The sequence below is a fragment of the Vulpes vulpes genome, chromosome 13 (genome assembly GCF_048418805.1).
Source record: "Vulpes vulpes isolate BD-2025 chromosome 13, VulVul3, whole genome shotgun sequence".
Classification (NCBI taxonomy): domain Eukaryota; kingdom Metazoa; phylum Chordata; class Mammalia; order Carnivora; family Canidae; genus Vulpes; species Vulpes vulpes.
The window spans coordinates 150,569,088-150,591,250 of NC_132792.1; the positions used below are offsets into that span (position 1 = coordinate 150,569,088).

The 22,163-nt window shown below is 34.0% G+C and overlaps 1 protein-coding gene across 4 annotated transcripts in view; it reads right to left on the bottom strand.

Moving 5' to 3' along the window:
* Positions 1–1,192: 1,192 nt before the first annotated feature.
* RCOR3 (REST corepressor 3) overlaps positions 1,193–22,163 on the bottom strand; it is a 53,514-nt gene continuing 32,543 nt past the window's right edge. For 3 of the 4 annotated variants that reach the window (XM_072733339.1, XM_072733338.1, XM_025982289.2), the window contains 4 exons: positions 21,167–21,244; positions 12,943–13,000; positions 4,299–4,540; positions 1,193–3,824 (listed from right to left, as the gene is read on the bottom strand). In XM_072733339.1, the coding sequence (XP_072589440.1) occupies positions 3,480–3,824; positions 4,299–4,540; positions 12,943–13,000; positions 21,167–21,244 (723 nt within the window). In that variant the 3' untranslated portion in view covers positions 1,193–3,479. The remainder of the gene's footprint in view (positions 3,825–4,298; positions 4,541–12,942; positions 13,001–21,166; positions 21,245–22,163) is intronic. The other variant, XM_072733340.1, reaches the window with a different exon arrangement.

The following is a 22,163-nucleotide window of genomic DNA, read 5'->3' on the forward strand; positions in this document are numbered from 1 at the left end:
ATATAAAGCATTCTGGGAGGCTATCCTTTATGCCATTTACATTGTGAAGACTGCTCCTAGATCTCTGTAGTTCATATTCCCAACCTTTTTTCCTTAGAGACCCTGCTCACCCAAATTCCAGTTTTAGGATTCTGAAGTGTAACTTACCACATTGCTACATGGCCTTTTAGGTATAAACTCACACATGCAGGAGGATTCCTTTTACTATTTTACTCCCAAACTATATTGCTACTAAAATTCATTGCTGCAGAACATTCCTTCCTTAAGGTAAAGTTATAATCAGATTAAGTTGGGAGGGGTTGTGACCTACTTTGTCCTAAGACAGGTTATGTGCCCCCATTAAATGCTGTCAGAAAATGAGGTCGTTTCTTACATTTTATATCAAATGTTTCCTCAAACTTGATTATCGGATTCTTACTGTATTCACTTACTCTATTAACATCTTACAAATATTTATGATGAATGCCTCTGTTAAAAAACTAACACATACATGTTAGTTTATTTTTGTGTTTTCCTATAGTCAGAATGTATTTCTCATTTATTTTGGGGAAGCAAAAGGAGAAAGACAGATCCTGCTTTGAGTTCTAAGTCAGATTATTAGTTGTTTTGAGGAGATCTTGATACCCTAGTGTTAAGTGATCAGCCATTATTAACATGTCTGAGTTAATACTTTTGAAAATAGTACAACATATTTACTAACTAAACTCAATACTTTAACCAAAAAACTTGCCAATATTCTTAATATTTTTTAAAATCACAACTGACTTTTTTTTTTGCTTATTTCCTACATCTATTTCTAAAAAGAATGTTGGCCTATATTAAGACAGAAGTTTCCATTCATCTTTATTCTACATTTTATTTTACTCACTTAGCTGTAGAATTACTGAGGAAAAGTACTGATCCAAACTTACCTTTACCTCCATCCATATTACATACTGGAATTAGAGAATATAGAAAAAATATCTTTTCATTAATATTACCAGGCGTATCAACAGTGTGATTTATTTTTAGTTATGTAATGAAAAATAGTTGGGTGTAGATTTTTCAAAAATGATAACCTTGACATTATGAAATGGTCATTAAAATATTTCTAGATTTTGCTTTCTTATAAAAAATCAATATTTAGAATTTCACAGTGAAGAGGTCCTAAATTCTTCATACAACATGAAATTATATAAAAATAGAAGACATAGACATCTTTAACTCTTTAATCCTTTGATTAAGCAGCAAGCATATCACTCTTCCAGGCCAAACACTGCTTAAACAAAAAAGAAAATTAATGACGTGCAAAATATTTACAAAATATGCAAAGCACACAATAAGACATCTCACTATATACATGTGTCATATTACTAATGAAGCTCAGATTTTTCTACTGTGTGCTCTAGTGTACGTAAATCAAATCACAGCACATCCCTCAGATACAGCATCTTGGCCCATGGCTGGGATAGAACAGATTTTTAAGTGAATCATAATATACTTAACAGCTGGACAGATGCTGGTGCTGACCAACTTGACTGACATGTCTCACACATTGTATACTGGTCTACTGACAAGAGACAAGACAATAAAAGCCATATAGTATGCACATATGCAAGACAATCTAAGTACTGTAAAAAAATGCTTTAGATACTTTCTTTTTAAGATATATAACTGCCCCCCCACCGTGGCTTTTAAAGTAAAAATAAGTATAAATTCCTGAATATTAAGAATTTTAAATCAGATTTTTATCTAGTTACAATCCAGGGGTAGGAACTATTTAAGATGATCCAGTGAGAAAGAAAAGACACACCCTGGAGGAAGTTTGTGCCAGAACTTAAGGTCCATATGAGAAGTGATCTAAACTTGAAAATTAAAACTAATCAATGAATTTAAAATCTAATAGCTCCTTAAGGCTTTAGAGCCAATAGGAGGGACTATTTTTCCAACACTGGGAATATATGACTTCTCAAAAACATAAATCAAGGGCCTTAGGTGTTGACTATTTCGTGACATAGTTCTAAATATGATGAGAATATAAATGTGCAAACATTTAGCCTTAAGTTCCACTAGTAATCTAAGTGATCTGTCCCTTTCCACAAGTCAGGATTCCAATATGAAATCACTGTATCAAAAATATTAGTAACACATTGTTGAAATACTATTACTTGTAAAATATTATTTGTAGGTGCTTAATGATTTATGTGTCAATTAAGACTTGAAATGTTTTTGCTTCTTTATAAAAAGGGGTCTGAGCATTTTAAGTTAACAGCACAACTGTGACAATATACTGATACATCTTTAGATAACACAGAACAAATTCTTAAATTTATTTTATGAAATAATGCTGATGATTTAACCCTAAACCAAACCCACAAGCACAGGTCGGCTGCAAGGAATACACAAATGTATCCAAATAGTACAATAGAGATTTATCAAGAAAACATCCTTTATATTAAATGTAGACCATATTAATAAGTATGAGGGCAATTTTAAGTCAGAACCTAAACACAAAAAGGGTATTGTAAATAAATGCTTCCATAACCACTATCTTCACGTAACTGACAAAATATAATTCTCTTCTAAACTCCCCAAATATAGGCAACTACTAGTTAAAAGCAGATAGCATTTAGAAACATTTAAAAAAAAAATCAAAATTAACTCCATTTTCAAGGAACTTAAAGACATTGTACTTCAACAAATTAAGTTCTCATTTGTATGTAAAATTATTATTCCAATCCTCTTATTACTGACAGATGACGGGTCAATGACCTTTAAGCAAGGACTTTGCACTAGGATCCTAAAGTGTATGTTAAAGGGTTAGTAGGTTCAGTACATTCTTTGTGGTTTCATATAATTGCTTTGCAATTGATTAAATTGCTTTCTTTTAAAGGAATATATTAAAAATTCCTTTAGAAAAAAAAGCAAGATTTTTTTTGAAAAAAGGGATATGTACTATAATTTCTTAAATATGCATTAAATGAACATATGTCAAAATCTGAAATGCAGGCTATTTATTCTTGCACTCCTAACATAGGAAAATGTTAAAAATTAAATTAAGGAAGAAAGAAAAAAGTCAAACATCCTTAAGAAACTTAAGGAGTTTTCACAATTCCTAAGTCAGTATTTCTGTACTAAGAGTCTTGACTATGAAGAGGCAGAAATATAAAGAATCTCAATAAAATAAATACAGTAAAAACAAAACAAAAAAACCTTGGTATATAGAATACTTAGTCTTTTTTTTTCTTTTATGAGATCATGTCACTGAACGTATACTCTAGAAAGGAGGCTAACTATAGGCTTTTTGTTGTATTAACATTTAGTTCGGTTGTATGAACCAAAAAATTTCCTAGACACCCACTTATGCTAGCCCACTGCCACAGAACTAGTTCGCAGCCTCAGTATCTAGGAGGGATTGCTCTCTCCTCTTTTGCATCAGTCTGATGAGCATTGGTATAATGATGGGGTGAAGAGTTACTGTAGATCTGTCCAATTTAATTTTAGTGCAGTGAGGACTGTGAATCTGTCTGAATTCCAATAAGTGACGGTGGCTGTTGACCACCAACCGTGGACAACACTGGTCTTGGGTTTAGACGGGGTGGCATAGAATTAGCAGGGCGAATGAGAGGTGGTGGAGGCTGATTTAAAGTTGGCCGGGGCTGGATGAACCGAGCCTGCTGCTGGAGTGGAGGAGGCTGCCGGTGAAGAGCAGGGGCAGCAGGCAGTGTTGGACGAAGAAGTGGTGGAGGCTGGTTCAGAGTGGCAATGGGGGCTGTTGGTGTTGGAGTGGATGATGGGGCAGGAGGTGATGGACCCAGAGTCCGAGGAGCCTGTGGGGTCTGTGCCTAGAGGTGAGGAAACAAAAATACATGTATGAGATGAGAGTTCCTAACGAACTTAATACAATATAGTTTGGGCTGTCACAGGAAAAACAAAACAAATCAAAACAAAACAAAAACATAACACCAGTGTTTTTTGGAAGCACAAGCTTCTTTTATTTTAAACAAAACAAAACAAAAAACCAAAAACCGAAAAAGCAACGAAGCTACCAAACAGGCATCTTTATTAGTAAACAGCTTAACACTGGAAATAAAAATAAGACTATGAAAGAACAATACACTCTCCATTCTTCTAGGATCAGAACTTAGCATGTCATTAGGACTTAGGAGTCACCACCAGAGGGGCACCACTGGGTAAGTGTATTGTCAACCTTTCATGCTCATTTAGCTAGTCCTCTGACAGATTAACCTTACAGAACACACCACACAAAATGATGATTCCTCAACTCATATTAGCTCAAATTCCATACACAAACACACCTCCTCTTCTTCATCAGTGCTCTTCCCTGATGGCACATTAGAAGCACTTTTTGTCTCCTCCCCTAAAGTAGAAGCATCACCATTAGAAGCCTGGGTTCCTTGTTCTGCTTCCCACTCCTGCAATACCTCCTCTAAGTTAAACCGACGCCTGTAGTTTACAAAGAAGTTCTTCACTTGGCCAACAGTCTTGTTGCCAATTACATCTGCAATAGCTTGAAAATCTTTACCATATTTGCGGACACCTGGAAAGCAAAGTAAATAATACACCTGTGAAGGATCAATAAGGAGAGCTGTGTGTACTAAACATCATGCACACACAAAAGATACCAGCAATGAAAATCCTTTCTCATTAACTCTGCTCATGTCTCAATTCTGAGAGAGAGACTAAGATATCAGGGTCACAGATGAAAACTATCAATTATGTCATTTCAGCGAGCCAGCCACTTGCCTTCAACTGAACAATCAGAAACTTACCATTTTTTACATACTCAGTTATTTTCTCCAATCCTCTCTTGAACTCTCAAATACAGTCCATTTATTGTAAAGCATTGAATTCTTTGTTCCATCCTCAATTCCACATTCATTTATTTCCCTAGTAGCCAGTCACCTAAATTTGAGCAACACCGTTTGTAAACAAAACTGGATGGGAATGAGCCATCTCTTTTATCCCCTCAATGGACTGAGTGAGTAGTCTTAGAGTTCCCCCATTAAGAAAAGCATTATAATTTTGGTTGTAATACCAGCTTCAACAGGATTACTTGCCTAATCTCACCAGGGTACCAATGAACAGAAATGAGATAAGAATTTAAACACAAAAAAGAATCATCATGTGATGGGCAAAAAAAGGGGAAGCTATTTTTCAGAGTTGGTTGGATTTCAACTTATCTAATAGTCCCCAGACTGTGTATGAGGAAGATTCCTAGCTGTACTTTATAGCCTAAAGAATAGGGTTACAGTAGTGACTACTGTGTAGAGTACTTGTGCTCATCATCACTACCTTAAATTTAAGAAGGACTGTGCATTCAGTTGAGAACCTAAAAGTTTGTAATGGAAACTTTACTGTAGTGAAAGATTCGATTTATGAACTTGAGACAGTTATTCATACTACAGAATTTGGAATGACTTTATATAATCAGATAGATAATAAGGTGTTCTTAAGGGAATTCTAAAAGGACGTTCACTGGCTCATTCTAGAAAGATGCGCTTAACTCAAAATATAAAAGCTATCAAAATTTTTGATTTGACTTGATAACTACTGTTTAAAATATCAGAAAACAGTAACTCATTACAGAGATGACAAAGGAGAAAGAAATGATACTTATGATAGTAAAGTCCATAATGTAACCTAAGCAACCAGAATCATGGGAATTTAAAGAAATTCAACATGTATACAATCACAGATGAGACAATAATATAAGGCTATGTTAACACTTCAGGAGAAATGCTAGATACATTCTTACAGATCCCTATTGGTATCATTTATCCAATTACCTTAAAGCACCATCATGACAAAATTCTTGTTTTTAATTTCTGCCTTTATTTTATAGAGAACTTGACTGTGAGTATCTTTTGCTTATACTCAACTAGGTAGGCTTGACTCTATCTATGGGCAGTCTTCTACCTTAAAGAAGAGCATTTTGAGCAGGAGGTTTGACATTATTAAGCTATAATGATTTTTAATACGGAGTTTGAGGTTTGTAAACTGCTCACTTGCTCTGTTCTCAAAGGGAAAGATATGTATGCCAATAAATTATGACACTTAACATTATTTATAGTATTTAGCAACATAAGTTCTCTTTAAATCCATGAGTTTATTTCCAGTTCAGACTCTGTAACTGAGTATATCTATCCTAAGGGTGACTAGGTTACAGTGAGGGTTTATTGGGCAATAGAATCTAAGGTTATTTAATATTAGGAATTATTGCTATATACTCAAGTACTTCTCTATCATTTATACTTTGGAAAATAACAACTCATTTGAGATTGCTGTACTGAAAAACAACTCCTAATTTGAAATCAGACACAGTGTTCTATCGATGTACTAATTTTTACAAGAGATATTTAATTTATATTCTAGAAATGACCAAAGCTACTGAATATGAGTTTGGAAATGAAAACTTTAAATAAATCTAAGATAATTTTCCTGTATTGTAGCAAGAAGTCACATTAAGACTAACTCTGACTTCCAAGTATGAAGAGATATTACAATCCTCAGAATACCCATTTGTTTAGCAAAATATATTCCAAAATCCACCAGGAAGTTATCCCCATGTACATTCCATTTTACAACTGTCCTCCTTTTTTTGGATCTTGTTTTATTTTCTCTTACTCAATGGACTTTACCTTGTCACCAACATTGTTGTACTTCCAGAATTATAGACCCACAAACCAAAACTACTTCCTATAGGAGCCTTAGTTTTCCCAGATACTTTGGATGTCAAGGACTTTTTCCAAGTCGCCTAGGTTCTAAGTGACCCAGATATGTTTAACTCATGTATGCCAGTTTCATATAAACTACTTTACAAAATCTTAAGGCTCAGACCATACTGCAGACTTTTATAGTCTGATTGAGGATCCCACTCATGTCCTGAGAACAAATGGGCCTTCAGGAATATTAATGCCCTCAACTTGCAGGATGGCTGGGCAGAGACTGGAATAACTAGAGCTCCTTGGCAGTCCTCTCTGGACAACAGCAGCCTCGTCCTTTTGCCCCAGAGTGTTGTGACAAATTTCATTAATTTTTTTTCTGTATACCATGATGTGAGAAAGGTTGGAAAGTACTGTCCTATGAAATATAATGCTGGGTACATAGGGTACTCAGGGAATAGGACTGATTTTTCTCCCCCACACCACAAGGGTCACATATAGCTAACTTCTTTACCACCTTCACACTTCCCATGAAGCTGGTTCAATAGCATATTTTGGTTAGAAGGTGGAATTCTTAAAGTCCATACTGTGGCTGATAACTAGTTAAATTCTAATGAAACACCAACTTAAGATTTACTAGGGCAGCTCCTTCAAAAGAATCCGCAGCTAGGCTTCTGGAAGAAAACCTAGCAGGTGTAGCAATGCAGAGCAATGAACTTTAACTTCCCAAGGTATCAGAGCCACTTTAGTTTCAATTTGTACCTAGAAGAAGGGTGGTCCATTCTTTTTTCACAATTTTATAATAAGGCCATCCGATTGCTTTATCAGCATGGGAATTAAATTGTGACTAAATCTCTCTTCCTGAAGATGTAAAAGGATTAGGTCCATCTGAACCATGGTTTTAAATTAAACTTCTCACCTTTAGGGCCAAAGGTCAGTTTTTAAAGGTTAGTAGAATAAAATTTTAGAAAATCCTGGAACAGGTATATTGTAAATTTCCCAGGAAGAGAAAAAAAAGTGTTTTCAGTCAAATTTTGAAAGTTATAGTGAAACAACCTGGCTTCCTATGCTGGCAGATGATACCTTATAATCTTTAACATACACTTTTACAGTTTTGCTTGGAAATTAATATAGAAGTATAACTCTCGTCACATTTTATAAAAGCCCACATTCTCCAAACAGTATTCTTCACTCTGCTCCACAAAAAAACATATATTCATATTTTTAAAAATTTGGCTAGTAAGACTGTAACTTCAGGGGCATTTGCAGTGTAGTGTTTCTCAACTGTGGACACAGAATTATAGGCTCTCCCCTCCTCTATCTCTCCTGAGATAGAAGGGATATCATGAATCTGCTTTTGGTATATTTAAAATGTTATTTTTAAAATCTGATCTTGGGCTACCAAAAAAGTCAAAATGTTAAGAGTAGCAAGCTGCTTCCAGGTAGTACAACTTGTGTGTGTTTGGGGGTGGTGGTGGTATTATTTCTTGCTTCTTTATAACAATATTTCTTAAGTGAGCATGTACTTAGTATATAACCAGGAAACCTATTTCTGAAATAAGAACATAGTGATATCTAGAAATCCCAGGGATGTGGTTCTTTCCTATCAATAAAATATTAATTTTAAACTCAAACCATTTGGCAACATGCATTTCTTTCTACCACCTATAAATCTTTTCAAGAATTCATAGTAAAGAAAAGATACCAACAGCAGTGGGACAGTGAATGGTGCATCTATCTAGGTGAGGTCTAAAAGTCAGAATCAATTCTCTTTCTAATATCTAGCCTTTCTCTTCTGAGTCTTGTGTTCCCATCATCCTTGTTTTAAGTTAAATCCCATCACAAAGATGCTGGAAATTTTGAATCATTAATTCTTTGAAGCAAGTGCATCAGAGGGCTGACAATTATACTTTTGGGTCTCCATTCTTGTGATACCTGTTATAATAGAAGAAACTCTCTAAAGCAAATGAGTGTCTTTTAGATGAAAAAATATGAATCTCCTGATCTCCCTTTCCTTTTGATTATTCACGTAATGGGTTACAATCTCTGTTTTAATCAAGCACCAAAACCATTCTCTCCTCCTTTAAGAAACATACTTTTTTTTTTTTTAATGTACAAGATAAAATTAGAAGAAAATTTCGAGGCTTACAACCTAAAAACAAATAAAATGTATAAACTACAGGAAGAGAAGCTAACATTTAACTGTGAAAGCATAACTGACGTGAACATAGTTCCATCATTTCCTGTTTTATAAGAAGACAGGTAATATGAAAAGGGGGAAAAAAAAACCTAAAAATTAAAGCTGATATCCTGATAAAACTGGGAAAGTTTCTTGTTGTTTACCCCAAAATAGCACTAACATTTTGGTTGCGGAGTATATTATTTTTTAGCACTAATGATTATGAAATGAATACATTTAAGGGAAGGCCTAAAATAAATACTGTATATACTAGGTTCTGCCCTTCTATACTTTAAAGAGTCAATGTTTTGTCCTATCATTTAAATGTATTATTTTTTGAAAACAGTTAAAAATTGTTCCATTTTACATGAAAAAAATACACCCAAATCTAGTTCCTTTCTTAATTCTTGCTAAATAAGAAATGCTTATCATATGAATATCAAGACTGATTTTAGGATAACTTCTAAGAGCACTACAGATTAGAAAAAATCATTTATATATATATGAAACAAGCTATAAATAGGGATATTTCCACTAACATGAACTGTGAAGACTATAATTAATCTGTTAACTAGTTTGTTGTAATAGAGAACTCAGATACTTGGGGCACCTGGGTGGCTCAGTGGCTGAGCATCTGCCTTTGGCTCAGGGTGTGATCCTGGGGTCCTGGGATCGAGTCCCACATTGGGCTCCTTGCAGGGAGCCTGCCTTTCTCTCTGCCTATGTCTCTGTCCCTTCCGCTGTGTCTCTCATGAATAAATAAAATATTGAAAGAAAGAAAGAAAGAAAGAAAGAAAGAAAGAAAGAAAGAAAGAAAGAAAGAAAGAAAGAAAAGATAGAAAAAGAAAAAAAAAAGAAAACTCAGAAACTTAAAGGCTGAAACAGATTATAGAAAGTATAGAAATACATTCTTAACAAGTACTTTTTAGAGGTTTAAATTAGCCACACTTATAATAATAACCTATCTGGGGACTCTTGAAGAATGTTAATGAAGTTATAAGATACCTAGAGCTAACATTAACAATTATAAACAGACATTCTTGTTTGGTCTGAGCAGGACTCCCTGCCCTTCCAAATAGGGGAGAAAGAAGGAAAAATAGCTTAATATTTATTTACTTATTCACCATATAAATAAATAAAATTTATTTATTTAAATAGTTATTATTTAAATGGTAGTATTTAGTTAACAACAATGTGAGTAGATAGGGAAAAAGTGGGAAATATATATTTAAGCCCTAGGAAATAATCCTAATATATGTATGTTGTTTTAAAAGTTACAACAAAAAAGTTTATTTAATAGTAGAATTATAAGTCTATGACACTATAGAGTTTATATTTCTCTCTCCAGGTCACTCTAATAGTCAACTATGAGCAAGATTTAAAAAGGCATTTAATAAATGAGTGTCAAATCAGAATATATACAAAATGTCTTAAATATAAAATGCTTTAAAACTAAAATGTTAATATCAAAACAAATGATTTATATTTTATAAAACTGAAAGTCATAATAATATATAAAGGTTTATCAAACATGAAGATTAAAGAGAAGAAAAACAAAACAATTGCCCACTAAGATGGGTACTTATGGACAGCAAACTACATGTTAAAATAAAACCTGTGGTTATGTACCTTAACCACAGAGATTCAGGTACAGGTGACATTACTATAAGATTACACTGTTTATAAGACACACATCTGAGCATTATATGAACATGTGGGCTCATTAGCAAAAATAGCACTTTTTGTTTTCCCTAAGATAACTATTTTGGACACAAAGAGCTCCATATTGTTTTATTTTATATAATGAACCCTTTTCCCCCCAAAAAGCCTAAAAAACTCAAAGTGAAACAAAAATTCCCTAGAGTTAAGATAAAGACATTAACATATTAAGAAAGTGGCTTCAAAATCCTAAGAACATGTATATTTTTGTACAAATTGCTGCATTAGTGTAATTTATTTAGGAATTACTTTTTAAATATATAAGAATATAATACTGAATATCTCAGCAGAGATGAAATGTTTGATTATATACAAATTCTTTTAATACTTATAAACTGAGATAATATCCACATATACAGCTCAAACTATACATGTAAATCTTGCCATTGCTCATTCTCTTGAATGCAGCTCTACATATTTGATCTAGCCATAAGATTCCATGGTAGTACTGCACAACAATATCAAATCTTGAATCCTCTAGAAACATTAACCCAGATTTTCCTCAAAAGTCTCTCCAGAGGGATCCCTGGGTGGCGCAGCAGTTTAGCGCCTGCCTTTGGCCCAGGGCGTGATCCTGGAGACCCAGGATCGAATCCCACGTCGGGCTCCCGGTGCATGGAGCCTGCTTCTCCATCTGCCTATGTCTCTGCCCCTCTCTCTCTCTGTGACTATCACAAATAAATAAAAACATTAAAAAAAAAAAAAAAAAAAAGTCTCTCCAGAAAATCCTTTCACTGGGATATTTTCTTATAGTAGAGTACAATTTTTAATACTAACCTTTAAGCAACTGAAATACCGGAAATCAGGGTTAAATTCTATGGGCTACCCACAAACACACACACACGCTAAGATGGATAGAAACACGGGCTTTACATCAACAAAAGCAATGTCTCCTCAAATAACTATATTAGAGCTATAAGTCATAGATCTAAATCAATAGGAAGCAGCCTCTTAAAATACTAGGTTTCTTTGTTTGTTTTTTAAGTAACACAGAGCTTGCACTCATGACCCTGAGATCTAGCAGCATGCTCTATGGAGTAGGCCAAGCCAGGCGCCCCTACCCATTTTTTTTTCCTACTCATTTTTAAATCTAAATTTTAAACAGTTTCTAATTTAAACATAGCTATTATTGAACATTATAAACTAATTAAACTTTGTTCTGACTCATTTAGAAACTTAGTTCCCCAACTATAGATGTGCTCCATGCACATACCTCACTCTGTCTCCATAGGATCAAGTGTTTATTCTGTTTATAAAATGACTGTCTTGTGCTGTACAAGCCAAAGAGAAGGCTGACATCATCCCGATGGCACCCTCCTGTGACATTTTCTAATCACACTGGCAGGGTAATTCTTACTTACTCTAGTCCAAACTGCAGTCATCTATTAACCAATCTTTAATTACATTACTCTCACATCCAAATGATACCTGCACAACCTTTTTGAGTAAAATATGTTTTCTGTGTTTGAATACTTAGAAATATTTTTTAAAGTATACTTATATGTTTTGTTTCTCTTACAGTAGTTAACCTAGATAAAAAAAGCTATTAGTATTCAACACAAAGAGGGTTCAACCACAAAAAAACAAATTGGAGACCAAATTTATAATTACACAATCAGTCCTACAGAAGTTTATCTTGAACAAAAAAGAAACAAAAAACAAAAAACTACAACACTGAATAAAAAATACACAGTTTGTCCTTCCTTAAGTAATTCAAACATGGGAAAAATCCAATTTAATAATGCTACTAATTTGCCCATGGGATTCATAATACAAAAAGTGCTCTTCCATATAATTTAACAAAGCATTCTTATAAATAGTATGTTTAAAATGCTATATATATATTTTAATGTATCTTTTAACTCTATATATATGTTTTAAAGTCAGCCTTCTAAGCATTCAGTGGCTTCATATCTCTTAAGTTACGATACACTGAAAATTAAGTATATCATTAATATTTTCAGTACCTGACATTTATCAAATAGAGAAACACTATTATACAGAGTAATTAGAAAAACCAGAAACATATAATAGTTTATGCTTTTAATGATGAGTTACCAATGACTAATATAGTAAGAATGAACCCAACTGCAGGAAAACTGAAGCAAAGGCACAGAGACCATATGACTTGTTCAAGCTTATCATCACCATCATTGTTAAGGTTGAGAATGTGCTACATGCGGTACAGGACCCAAAATGCATATAAGCTCAGTAAAGTCACATCCACAAGAACAAAACAGAATTCCTGGTTATCAGGACTTTGTGGTAAACACAAGAGCCCTTTCTTGATCCATTTCTAAAGGAAGGGAAGAACTATGGTAGTCACCTTTCATGACAAGTTAAATAATTAACAACAATAACTGCTTATCTTTAATATACCTTGCACTGCTAGAAGCTGCTCCTCTGTGGTCCAACGGGCATTAATTTTCTGATTTGACTACAAAATTAAAGAGAAGTTTCCTAATGAGGATATGAAGACAGACATTTTTCCAAAGTGCTTATTTTTGTTTAACTTTTCACCAAATCATAGACACGAGATTACTAAAACTCTGATTTATGAAGATTCTGTTTTTAAAAGAATTAAAAAATATATTCTGAGTTACCTTTTACCCACACAAAAAATATGAAAGGGAAATGTACCAATTTGGGAGAATGAACAACATTCACATTTATACTCTAGTCAGAGGCATTAAAACTGAGAAAATCTATTAGTCATCCATTTTCCAACTACAATGTTCCTATCACACATGGCAAGTATTAATTTTAGCCTAGTTTTAAACATTTAAGAGATTTATCTTTAGAGAGGATCTGTAACTTGCTCTAAAATTTTTTCTCTCCACATTTATTTATTTATTTTCTCTTCACATTTAGATTAAACCTAACCTTACTCCAACAAAACCAGTGTTATAAATTAATACAGAATTGTACATTAGGCCCAATTCCTAAAATATTTCTTAAATTTCTGAAGTAGAAAGTGACCCACTATAAGAATTGATTTTTCCCCCCAAGACCTCCCCAGATTTCTCCCACAATTTTTGTTTAAAAAAAATCCCAAGTTTAGGATTTTTACTATGGCAAAACTACAATATTAAATACATAATCAAATTTCATTAGTGTATACCCACTGATTAGTACAAGGACTTTGGCAGTCAAAGGAGAGACAGAAATTAAGTACACCAGCCTACAGAGGTTTACAGAAGAAACTGCCCAGATAAACTGGCCTGGTGTACTACATGGCTAGGCTGGACAAAATAGAAAGAAAGGCTTCCTTTGAGAACAAGTGTTTAGGCCTTATCTCACTCATGATCTTAACAATAAAAGTTTCTTCAGCACATAGAGGTTCTAGGGTATATCTACTTTCTCACCATGAGTGAAGAGTTGTAAAAAGTAAGCATTCAGAAGAAAGAATAAAACAAAAATTCAAAATTAGAAAAAAATTATTTGAGATTAAAAAAAAAAAACAAAACAAAACACAGAGTAAAAGAGGGAAAAACCTAAAGCAGAAAGCAATGATAATACCAGATGAGGAGATTAAGAAGAGATAGTAAGGCAAGGCCAGGCAGATAGTGGATAAGTCTCAAGATGAGGATACTGGCAAAGAAGCAAAAGAATATTAAAAGGTAAAGAAAAAAAAAAGAAATAAAAAGGTAAAGAAAAAGAGGGGGCTATAGGCTGTAAAGAAGCAGTAATAAAAGAAGGGTGAACCAAGGTTTAGAAAGTGAAAAAAAGGAATGAAAAAAAAAGGAGATCAACGAGAATGGAAAGGAGCTAATATGTTGAGTTGAAACCCAGCAGTCTGATGCCACCTGTACTGTGAAAAGGTAGATAAAAGAGGTCCTTGGTACCCAAGGATAATTGGTACTAGAACCTTTTTTAAAACAGGTCCACATATTTCAGAATAAACGGTAAAAAAGGGTTGACTTCAACTTCATCTGAAATATGAAACTAAAACTTACGAAATTAAAAAAATGATTAAATACACTTTAATTAAAGCTCCCATCTTTGCTGACCATACAATGGTGTAACATTCACTGGCTTTGAGAGCACAGAGTGGGTCATTTCTGTTTTGAAGACCTCAACAATTCTTTCAAGGGCCTCCCTTAATTCTTTGTTACTCAAATTCTTTTTTGAAGTTCCTCTGAGTCATCATCCTTTTCTCTTCAATGGTTAACTGCTAAATACCCATCTGTCAACAATTTTGCAAGAGATTAAAGTCATTCTCTTGTACTTTCATAGACTTGAAGAAAATCTTTTGCAAGGTTTAAAATTTCATTTTGGTTTGTGCTGTATTTGCATTACATTAGCAAGAAAGTAAGAGAGAAGGATGTTGATGAGATGGGTAGGAAAGTAACAGCTAGAGTTAATTAGGGATAGCTGGTGAGCACAGCCTAATTTTATAAGTGCTTAGTTCATTAGTGAATATTCTCTTGTATGGCAACTTGTGCTTCTCTATGAATCCTTTAGATTAATGAGCATTTGGATACAGAGATCTCCTGTAATACTACAATGCAAGTTATTCTGAGGACTAAAGTTAGAATAAATGTAAAATATATATTAAGCTATGTTTAGGACATATGTAAAAAACACTGTCACAGCACCTGAACAGAAGCTAAAGTTGATCAAGTGGTGTTTGTTAAACCTGAAAGGCAGAAACTGGAAGAAAATGTATCATTAATGGAAAAGAACAAAAAAATGAAAGTAACATGCACTATGAAAACTTATTTTGCCTTATAAGCAAATCAGGAGATAGGATAAACACAAATAGCTACTAATAAAATTAGTTCAGAGTATGCTAGGGATTCAAAGATGAGAGGAAGAAGTCACAATGACTAGAACAGAGAAGAAAGCCAGTTGGAGGGGGTGGACACTGCGGTGGGTTACAGAACAGAATAAGTTTCTGAAAGGCAAAGATGAGAACACACACCATGTATAAACAACAACAGGATCAACAATTAGGAAGAAGTGATAAATAAGCCTGGAAGTTGGTGATATTTAAAATATAGTAGGGGCCACTTTTTGGAAAGGCAGTAAATACCAAGGTTAATGAGCTCACACTAAATTTAATATGCAATAGTTTTTTGTGGGGAGGGAACAGGGGGAGAGGAGCAGGATTCTAACCAGAGGAAGATTTGAAGCCTGGACAGCTGGGTAGAGGATAGTGCTGTTTAGGACCTAAGAAGTTATGAAATGCTGAGTGGGGAGGTGTGGGAAGGCAAGACTGAGATGAGGACTGTAACTTGGGGTTCACTGACAATGAGTTTTAAGCAGGACATCCAGGTGGAGCTCAGGTTCACTTGAGGCTAAAATAGATTCATCTATGCAAACACAGCTTTTAAAGGTCTGGAAAATGTTTATGAGGGAAAACAATGGAGTCATATTCAGATGTAAGATTCTAAAATCAACCTATGAATTAAAAAAAAAAGATTTTTTTGCTTCTAATTCCAAATTACTATTGAAATGTTCCTATAAAGGTAGTCATGGAGATAGGCACATAATCTCTCAATAAGTCCACATGGCCAGGTATTCCTCCAACACCGAAATGAACCACTAGTTTTTCAGTTAATCCAAGATGAAGCCTTTGACTGAAATTTAGGGTAGCAGTGAATGAAAAAAAAACATAAATACATATTTAAATACTACAATTTCAAGAAAAGGAGACTGCTTACCCAGGAGGCATGAGGAAGCTAAAGCCTTCTAAAGATATAGTGGATTCAGAGTTCCAGCCCCTAACTGCTGACTCTACGGGAGACACTTGATAAAAAGGAATTCAGGCAGGATTGCCAGCTCTCCTCTACTTGCTATTACTAGACATACTCATATCTGTGGTTGAGTTTGTGTCATTTAAATGTATATATGACGTAATTTTAATATAGTGAAGTGATGAGTTGGTATGATGTTTCCGAAGAGAAGTGAGTTTTGAGGAGAAAAACTTGGGAGAATGCTTATATTTATGTATAGAAAGGAAAATTACTCTGAGAAAGGAACATAATTACAAAAGGCAACATCACCTCTCAAAAGTTAAAGGAAGAGAGAGATTGTCATCTCTGTCAAGGTTCAGAAGAAGGCAAGAGAAATGAATTAGAGCTATGGAATTTTTGATCAGTAGCAGTGTTAGCCTTTAAGCAGTAGCTTCAGTGAAAAATGTAGGGAAGAGGATTGAAATTGCATTGAATTATAGAATCTGTGTATGACAAAACAGAAGCAGTGGAAGAAAGGGAAGAGTGAAGAAGAAACAGGGTCAAAATTTTTTAAATACATAAGATTCCTTCCAGTTACTGATTTTTCTATTCTCTTTTAAACTTTGGTAAAGATTTGTTTAATTTACAGAAAGGACAACTAAAATATATCTAGGAATCTAAAATTGTGTAGTAGTTATGGTTAGCTAGGCAATACCATTGAGAACATTCTTCTACAGCAAACCGCAGCCTGAAATACTGTTGTCTATAAAATAATAAAATATTAATCTCAACTAAAATAATACAACATATAATAGTTATAAAACTAAAAATATGAAAAGCCCCAAAGAGCCTTCAAGAACAACCTATGACTTCCTTTGTGAATTCAGCGTCTTTACTGCATCCTTTCCCTGCTAAATTAGTCTTCACATCTTTCCCATTTTTGTCAGGAGTAGATTCATACTATCTCTGAATTGAAAGAATCAGAAAAGGGCACCATGTTAAACTTTCCATCCAATCCTGAAAATTTCATCCAACATCCATAATGAAAGGATGTCACCCACCTATGCATGAAAACATCCACAGGTGGGAAAATGCCTAGCTTCAAAAAGCACTCCTGTTTTAGCTTCTTCCTTCCTGGATTCATTAATTTCCTTTTCCCCATATACCTACCTCCAACCAAAACAGATCAAAGCATAAGCCCACAGGCTACCACTCCCCCCAACATTCTTACATACTATCAAATAGATATATTAATTTCTATTTTGCAATGTTCTTTGCCTTTATCATTTGCTGTCCACTCCTACAACTAATATCTGACCTTACCCCAAAACCCCTTTTTACCATTTATCACTCACATGCCTAGTATTTCAACAGCTGTAACACTTCCAACTTAGCCTGTATAATACTGCCAGGATAACCTTCCAAAAGTTAAAAATTCCCATTACATCCTTTCTATATCAAAGAAACTACAAGGTCTTCCCATTTGACCTAATTTCAAAGGCAAACTTCTCTTCTTAGCTCCCACAGACTTTTATACCCTGGCCCTTACCCAGTGATCTCTATCATAAAGAAGCCCCGGTTGAACTCAATTCTGTTAACATCTCTCTACACCGCGTTTACTCGTCCTCTGCATCCAAGTTGGCTTTCCAAAGTAGACAATATGCTTCATGAGAGAAAACTGTTTTACACTTCCACTAAATTCTCCATAGTAATTGGCACAGTGAGCACATGGTAAGTGCTCAGGGAATACTCGTTGACTGGTGTTCTCCCCCACTGGATTTATACATATTTTGAATGTACTGTTCAACATCAAACCAGTGTTCCTATTACTCCCTCTGCCTGCCCATTTTGTATGTGCAAAACTCCTACTCATCCTTCAAACCTCAGCTGAAACATCCCCTTTACAAAGTCTTCCCCGATTAACCTAGTGAGAATAACTACTTATTTTCCTGTAGCATTTTACTTATAAACCTATCACACAACTTTAATGTTTGTCTTATAACATCTAGACTGTTTTTCTTTTAGATAGAAAAATCCATCTCTTCCTCATTTAAATTTGTCCTCTCTTACCCACACACACTTTCCACAGTGCCTAAAACAGTGCCTTATATGAAATAAATGATTAATAAATACTTATGGGAAGAAATAGACTTTCTTCACCAAATTTTTTCCTAAGTGAAAATAACAAATACAACCAAATGAGTAAGTAAAGCATCTTAGTAAATGTTTATTTCCAGTTGAGTTACATCACTTAGTAGCTTATTATTCTAATGGTTAATGAAATTTTTATTACCTATTAAGGTAGAATTTCTATTACCTAACCAAAAGAAAAGGGGATACATTACATGATTTTTCAAGGTCTTTACTATGACTGTTAATCTAGTATTTTGAAACAGATCTATTCAGATTGTTCTTCCCTGCAAAGCAATAGAAATAATATGATAAATATAAATACATCCTGAGCATTTTCTAGGTAATAAAACCTACATACATTTTCAATTTATATGAGTTCAATAAATTAACCTCAAAGTAATATTCAAACTTCACTCTATGGATGGTAGAGTCTTAAGATTTTGGTTGTTTCGTTTTGATCATTATTTTTACAAAAACCCAAAAGATGTAATAAATGTCTGATAACCTCTAACCTCAAAACTGCCTTCAAAGGTGAGAGTCAATATATAGTTTTGCTATTAAATGAAAACTTTTGGGACGCCTGGGTGGCTCAGCAGTTAAGCGTCTGCATTTGCCTCAGGGCACGATCCTAGAGTCTGGGGATTGAGTCCCACATGGGGCTCCCTGCATGGAGCCTGCTCTTCCCTCTGCCTGTGTCTCTGCCCCCCTCTCTCTGTGTGTCTCATGAATAAATAAATAAAATCTTTAAAAAAACCAAAAAAACGAAAATGTTCAAAGGCAAGAGGGAGAATGATACAAATCTAGGACTCCAACTAGAGTCTAAGATTGTGAAATATAGCCAAAATTTCACTATTGACTAGATGTGTGACATGATCAATCCAGTTACCCTTTCTGAGGCCCAGTTTTGTCATGTAAAATAGTATTTGCTTCATCTACTTCTTGGGATTTATGTGAGCATCAAATCAAATAGCATAAAGTTATAAATGCTATTATTGCATTTTAACGTTTTACTTTATTCATACTAATGAGAGAGGCTATCCTTCAATTTTCTGAAAAAATTGAGGTTAGAATCATCATTTTCTTGAAAACTTGGTAGGCTTTTTCTGTAAAACTGTCTGGACCTGGCATTTTCTTATGAAAAACTGCTAACTGTTCCTTCATTTTATTTAATGACAATAAACCTATCAGGTTTTCTTTCTTTCTTTCTTTTAATTTTTTTTTAATTTATTTATGATAGTCACAGAGAGAGAGAGAGAGAGAGAGAGAGAGAGGCAGAGACATAGGCAGAGGGAGAAGCAGGCTCCATGCACCGGGAGCCCGACGTGGGATTCGATCCCGGGTCTCCAGAATCGCGCCCTGGGCCAAAGGCAGGCGCTAAACCGCTGCGCCACCCAGGGATCTCGGTTTTCTTTCTTTTTAAGACAATTTTGGTAAGATATATTTTCCTGTGAATTTCTAAGTTTTCTTTAAAAATTTGAACTTATTGACATAAAGTTCTTTATAGTATTCCCCTATTTTTAATATCTACTGTAATTTATTAAGTTTAGTTTTTAAGTTATAAAATTACAGACACTTAAAGCTTTTGGCTTTTATGCATTTTAATGCATAAATATGAAATTAAAATAATTTCAATATAAAATTTAAGATAATTTTTGTTACAATACTATAAAGTAGTATTCTTTGTATCACTATCTTTAAATAAGTGGAAATGTCACTAGAATGTTTGTCAGTTTATTTACCTGTGGGTTTGAAATGAGATGTCACATTAGTCTATGTATATTTCATTCTTTCCCATCACCTAACCTTATTGAAAGAGACCATTTAAAACAAAACAAAAAAACAAGAACAGTCTTATTCCTAATGATTATTCCTTTCTGATTCTAATGAGTGAGACAAAATATGGTGCATTTGTTCTGAAGTACTCTCCCCTACACTTCTGCCCCCCCCTCAAGCCCCTCACACATATTTCATTTTTAGATATTTCAGGCAACTTGTGATGGCGGGGGGGGACAGGGGGCATCCCATTAGGACCAAATAAGATTATTTGATTATTAAATACATAGAAAGGCCAGTCCAGGATATGAAGCACAGAAGAGGAGTCTTTAAAAAAAAAAAGAGAGAAATAAGAGAAAAGATTTATAATAGAGGTTTCTATTAAAAGACTTGATTGGACTTTATGGGCATTTAAGTATTCCTATAATTATCACACATATCAAATATATATTACGTTTCAGAGGAAACAGGAGAAAGACTTGAGAAAAGTTAATCTACATCTTGTTTTTCAACTTCACATTTTCAAGTAGTACAAGAATGTTATTAATTAACTCACATACTAAAATCCTAGTTGAAAATCTGAGTCACAAAAGACAAGTATATTAAAATAAAAAATTATTAAAATTGCTAAGTAAGCTCCTTTTCTTGTGTTTTTTTTTCTTGTTGTGTTACCAATTCACACAGTTAGGAAAAGGCTTTGAGCAAACATTGCTGCAGACCCAGAAATGTACTGGTTTGCTCTTCAATTACTTTCTATTTTCATGTGCCCTGGGCCTACCTGTATAGCTGTTTTTCCCTACTTACTTTGCTTGATATGAATTGCTATGGGTAGGAAAGAAATGACTTCACTTAAATCATTAGCCAAGTCTCAAAAGTCTAAATAAGAAAATAGAGACATGACAAATCACCCACACTATGCATCTTCAAAGTATTAGCACCACATGGGACCAAAATAGTAAATACTAGTTCAGAGAATAAGATTTCACATACTTAGTCACATATATTCTTCAATAACATACCTCAGGAGGTTTGAATTCTTCAATTCCACCTTCCATTTTCTGTTTAAGTGCACTGTTTACTTGCTTAGCATTCTGAACCTTTAACAAAATAAATCAGATCACATACTTAGGTAAATGTATGATTACTCAATAAATGAAAAGGATATGAGATATATACCAAAATCTTAAATTTCAGGAGGACAGACACTACATTTTATCACACTTGAGGCCATTCAACTAATATCCACATCAACTACTATATATCCACTAACCAATCAACTAATTATATATAAAACTAATATGTCTCTAATAGGCTAATAAACAGTCTACAAATCATAGTATCTGAGTATCTTTTAACAATGTCTCTTAAGACAAATGGTATATAGAGGAATTACATTCCATCAATATTTCTCATTACCATAATGTTTTGATAAAAATGATTATTCCAATAAAAATAATAATGATGAGAATGGATAATATTAGGTGTTTATTAGGTTAAGCATCATTGTTGGTGCTTCACATATAATAATTCTCACAACTATTTTGTGAAGTAAGTATAATCAGTTCTGCTATAACCTGACATATGCATTCTCCAAAATCACCCTACTAGGCAAAATTGTACAACTTATAGGGAAACAGATTCTGGGACCCAACACTGGAAAACATTGTCAATGACACATAAAACAAGATAGGAACCTCATAAAAATGATAGCAGATTTATGCACTCTAAATAATAAAGAAATTTACAAATGCTACAATAAAGATGGTACTTTACCTTGGAAAAGATCTGAGGTTGCTTATAGAAGGGTCAAATATTTGCAGCTTGTGAGTTACTGGGAGGTGGTAGAAGGAGGGTTATTTGAAATCGGATGAAAAATTTTAACACCGGATATGAATGTGTATGGTTCGTAACATACAATGAATTGAGGGAGCTGGTACACAACTGAAGTGTTTGGACATGTATTCAGCTAGGTGCCATTTTTCACTGACAAAAATCAAATATAAGCAAATGCAAAAT